The 5340-nt window shown below is 35.8% G+C and overlaps 1 protein-coding gene across 1 annotated transcript; it reads left to right on the top strand.

Annotated features, from left to right (window-relative positions):
- Positions 1–1722: 1722 nt before the first annotated feature.
- Positions 1723–4041, top strand: LOC111049353 (diamine acetyltransferase 1; the record flags this gene model as incomplete). The annotated part of the gene is made up of 2 exons (XM_039419109.1): positions 1723–1883; positions 3819–4041. Coding segments are annotated over 2 exons (359 nt in total), but the record flags the coding sequence as incomplete, so codon positions are not given.
- Between the last annotated feature and the right edge of the window lie 1299 nt (positions 4042–5340).

Here is a 5340-nt window from a genome sequence, read left to right as displayed (position 1 = left end):
ACGTGCACTTTAGTCCTGTTTTTTCCCGAATTTTGATTTATACACTATAAATAGTCCAGAAAGTAGGTTATGTTCCATACACTTGAATTCAGGTTCAATTTTCAAACATTTTAAAACAAAAAATATATAATATTCAGATTATATACAAACCAAATTGAATAACAAAATAACACTCTCTAATCAATTGAAATATTGTCAAATAATGATGAACTTTGAAAATTATGATATACTCTAGTTTAGGAGGATTATCATGTCATGTCAACAAATCAGATTATGTTGATCAAATCGATTAAAAATTGTCTAGCCAGATAAAATATCTCGCTGATTGATCATGATTACACAGCTGGAAATAATTCTGTCTCTCTCCCACACAGGCACACGCATTTTCTGTTATCCAGAGACGACGAAATTATCATCTGTTTTCCAAGGATGAATTATTATCCTTTCAATGTCCTTCAGCAAGTTTTCCGGAGAATGAGACCTAGTGCAATTGAATCTTTATATCATAAACCTACTATGTTCCAAATTACGTGAAAATCATTAGAGCAGTTTTCGAGATCCGTAAAACATAAATAACCAGATATAAAAATAGCCAGATATATACAGAAATTGCTCGCTTAATATAATAGGATATCTCTCGCATATAGTTCAAGTCAATCAAGTTTTATTGAACAAATATCACATTGGAGGTCCCACAAAGCCCAAAGGTTTTTTAGTAGGTGCCTATATAAGTATCTATATATATAAAAGCGAAATGGCACTCACTCACTGACTGACTGTCTGACTCACTCACTCACTCACTCACTCGCAGAACTAAAAATCTACCGAACCAAAAACGTTCAAATTTGTTAGGTATGTTCAGTTGGCCCTTTAGAGGCGCACTAAGAAATCTTTTGGCGATATTTTAACTCTAAGGGTGGTTTTTAAGGGTTTAAAGTTCTTTTAGCATGTATATTCTTCTTATTCCAATATCTTGAAATTATCATTGAAATGTCCATACCATATGTTGATATAGAACTATAATATAGAGAGAGTACCTCTTCGAAACAGTTGTTCTGGTAAATAAATTGAAAAAATTGTCAGGTTGGCATTAAGTTGAGTTGACTTTGTTAGGTTGGCACCAAGTTGAAGATTGAAATGCATTCATCCAGGACCTCCTAAATACCAATTTATCTAGTTAGCCAAAATTAGCGTTTTCTCAGCTTTTCTGTGTTTCCTCACCTTTTTCAATAATTGATGGAAATATTATATTAAAAAAAATTCAGTACACAGGTTTAGCTGAGGTGGACGAATTTTGTTTGCCAAAGATACGCCAATATTGTAACAGGTGTTTTTCGAGATCAAATTGACATAATACGTTCAAATTCGGTACAGAGGTTCCGCTGAGGTCTACATGCAGGCGAGCGAAGCGAGCCCGCTGATCTCATTCTTGGACAATCCAGGACGGGGGTCCAGAACTCGGTACAGAGGTTCCGCTCAGGTCTACTACATGCAGGCGAGCGAAGCGAGTCCGCTGATCTCATTTTTGGACGATCCAGTCGGGGGTCCAGGGGGCGGAGGTCCCTGGCTAGACGGATATGGCGAGCAAAGCGAGCCTTACGGCTAGTAAATAATAAATCAAAGAACCGTAGTTTTAATTGAGTTTGGACGTCTCAATTATGAACCATTCATTAGACTATCCTTTGTGATGATAATAAATAATATTTCATCTTGATTTCTCAGGTGTGAATAGCCAAAGTAACTCAAATCTGATTGGTTATGCCTTCACATCTTTCACCTTCAGTTCATGGTATGGCCATGAGCTATACCTTGAAGACATCTACCTAGAGAAAGAGCACCAGGGAAAAGGCATAGGAGCACGGCTGTTTGATGCAGTGGTTGAGGTACGTAATTATTTATTTGTATTATTTTGGACATTACCTTTTTCCTGAAAAAATGCATAAATGAAAAGAATGCAATTTTAATGAGGTACACTTTATAATGGCAGTATTTGATTAATATTGGTGTTGTTATAGTGAGGTCACGTTGTAATGACAGTATTTGATCAACTTTTGTTTTGCTTTACTTGTCTATTATTCGACAAAGCCGGTGGTACTATCCTTTTCTAGGTCCAGAACGATGCCAATTATTTTTTGACAGTGTAGAAATATAATTAATTAATGCAGAGAATCGGCATCGTTATTCTCCCATCTTCATCCACTGCCATTATAACGTGGACCTCACTATATCCTTGTCTATCATCTTTAGTCATCTTCGTATTATCTTGGTATCGTGTTCGTATCATCTTTGTATCATCTTCCTATTACCTTTGTATTGTTTTCGTATTACCTTTTTATCATTTTCCTTTAGTGAAGTCCACGTTATAATTGCAGTATTTGATTAGCATTGGTGTTGCTTTCCTTGTCTATAACCCATGTATCATCTTCGTTTTATATGTGTATCATCGTTGTAACATCATCGTATCATCTTTGTATCGTCTTTGTATCATCTCTGTATCATCATCCTATAGTGAAGTCCACCTTATAATGACAGTATTTGATTACCATTGGTGTTGCTATTCTTGTCTATAATCCATGTATTATCTTTGTTTCATCTTTGTATCGTCTTTGTATCATATCTGTATCATCTTCCTATAGTGAGGTCCACGTTTTTATGGCAGTATTTGATTAGCATTGGTGTCGCTATCCTTGTCTATTATCTTCAAATCATCTTTGTATCATTTTCGTATCATCTTCCTATAGTGAGGTTCACGTTATAATGGCAGTATTTGATTACCATTGGTGTTGCTATCCTTGTCTATCATCTGTCAAAGCAGATGGCGCTATCCTTTTCCAGCTCTGTGACGTTGTCAGATCGTTTTTAACAATGTAAAAATATAATTAATTCACAGAATACTCAATATCAATATTAAGAAAATTCTTAATTTAATCATTGAAAAACAAATTTACTTAGATGATGAGATATCACTCATAATTTTAAACAAGAATAAACAGGTGATATTACATCAGATATACCGGTATCAGCTATCCTCTAAAGAAGGCAGTGACAAGGCAGAGAATCAGAAAAGCTGAGAATCATGGTCCTACAATTCAGGCAACACACATTTGCTCACACTATGACTCATCATTTTTTCTCATAGTTTACCATAGAGAAACAATAGCTTGAGTAGATATCCCATGGTATGGGGCGTTTTTGTCGCAATTTTTACTGTTATCCCAAGTCGATTACTATCGACTATTGTAGATTTTTACTGTTTTATTGGGGTGAGAGTGTATAAACGGCACAATATGAGAGACTACTAGCGTGACACAGCTTTTTGGGAAAGAACTACGTGAACTATCGGCTTGAGTTAACAGTCAAAGTTGCGACATATACGCCTTATACCATGGGATATCTACTCAAGCTATTGTTTCTCTATGGTTTAATTTTCTCGAAAATAAAATCGTTGGGTTTGAACTAATAGTATTTTTTAGCTCTCAATTGTCAGGTAGGGAAGCCGGCCTTGAGCGGTCACCCATCCGATAAGAGTACTGAGAGAATGTCCTCAACTAATAATACTACTACTTATAATAATATATGATCATTATTCTTCATTGAGCCATTGATTATTATTATTGATTATATATTATTGACTATAGAGCCATTGATTACATATTATTCATTATTCTTCATTGATTCTTCTCTCGACTCTAGCCTCTCATCTTGTATTCTTCCAATGAATTATTATAATTTTTCTTGATGTCAAATTATTTATCTCGAATTATCTTAGTTAATTTTCAACCTAGTACTTTTCAATTGAATTCTTGACTTTTTTTCAGATTGCAGTAAAAAATAATTGCACGACAATGAATTTCCTAGTGGTAGATGGGAATCCAGTGAATGAGTTCTACATGAGACGAGGTGCCGTGGACCAGACAATTGAAAACAAATTCCATTACTGCTCTATAAGATCTGAACAATTGAAAAAATTATATCAGAATCATTTGAGTAATACGGAAAGTTCTGTTGATAAATAATAAAATAATGATAGTAAAAAGTGGATCCGCTTATTTGAAAATAATACATCATACTCTCTCATGGTGATCTTTCTCTACCTTTATCTCCTCTTCCCCTTCCTCGTCCTACTCAATCTCCTTCTACTACTTCCCCTCCACAAACCCTCTTTCACATCATCCTTCTCCCCATTCCTCCATCTCCTCCTTTATCTCCTCCTCATTTCACTCCTCTTCCTCAAATCTCTCTTATTTCTTCTTCAAATCTCCTCCTTCTGCTTCTTCTGCACCTCCTCTTTCTCCTCCTCCTCCTCCTTCTTCTTCTTCTTATTTTTCTCCTTCACCTCTCATCTTTCTCCTTCCCCTCCTGATTCTCATCCTCCTTCTTCTTCTCCTTATCCACTTCCTCATCCACCTCCTTCTTTTTCCTCTCGTCCTTCGCACCTCCTTATCCTCCCCCTTCTTCTTATCTTCCTCCCTCTTCTACTCTTCCTTCTCCTCCTCATCCTCAGCCTCTTTCTCACCTCCTCATCCTCTCCCTCCTTCTCCTTCTCGTCTTCCTAATCCACTTCAATCACCATCACTTTCATTTGCTTCTCCAATATTTTTACTCTCTTCTTTCTTCATTTGTCCTCATCATCTCCCCTCATTATGTCTACGTTCTTCTCATTCATATTTTCCTTTTTTCGTTTTCTTTCTCCTTCAAGTTCTTACTTACTACCCACCTCTCTTTCTCTCCAATTATTCCTTCTTTAAATCTTTTCTAAGCGTCATTTTTCAATTATTCACCCTATCCTATTTCTAAAAGTTTTTTAGAAAAGATTTCTAAATGTCATTTATTTTGTCTTGTTCATCTACTACTCTCTCTGTGTATCTATATCTCTTCCTCGCTCTGTCTCTTTCCTCCCCATATCTCTTTTTCATTCTCACTCTCTCTCTCCCTCTCTCTTTCTGTCTGTCTCCGTATATAGTGCAACATACATGAATAAAGAACTCTAATCCAATCTAATCTATTCTTCAATAATATTATCAAATTCTATTCGATTTTAAACCAAGTATCAACTTAGATAAGAGATTATACAAAGAGAATAGAGACAGAGAATCCTACTACAGTTCCCGATTTCCAAGTTATCTGTTGAGAGGAGCATTATTCAAGTCTTTTGTGATCATGAATCAAATTTATTTCTCCCTGAAGGCGCACTATAACTCCCATCCAGCTATCTGAGAACAGGGAAAATTTGAGAGGAAAAATTGTTTGTTCAAGTGTTCACCAAATTGAGTTCACCAGCAGCAATTTTCCCTGGTCCTAGGATAACATTGGAACTGTTATATCAAAATGATCTTGAGT

This window comes from Nilaparvata lugens, unplaced genomic scaffold (genome assembly GCF_014356525.2).
Source record: "Nilaparvata lugens isolate BPH unplaced genomic scaffold, ASM1435652v1 scaffold8470, whole genome shotgun sequence".
NCBI lineage: Eukaryota > Metazoa > Arthropoda > Insecta > Hemiptera > Delphacidae > Nilaparvata > Nilaparvata lugens.
This window is presented reverse-complemented; position numbering and strand designations above follow the sequence as displayed.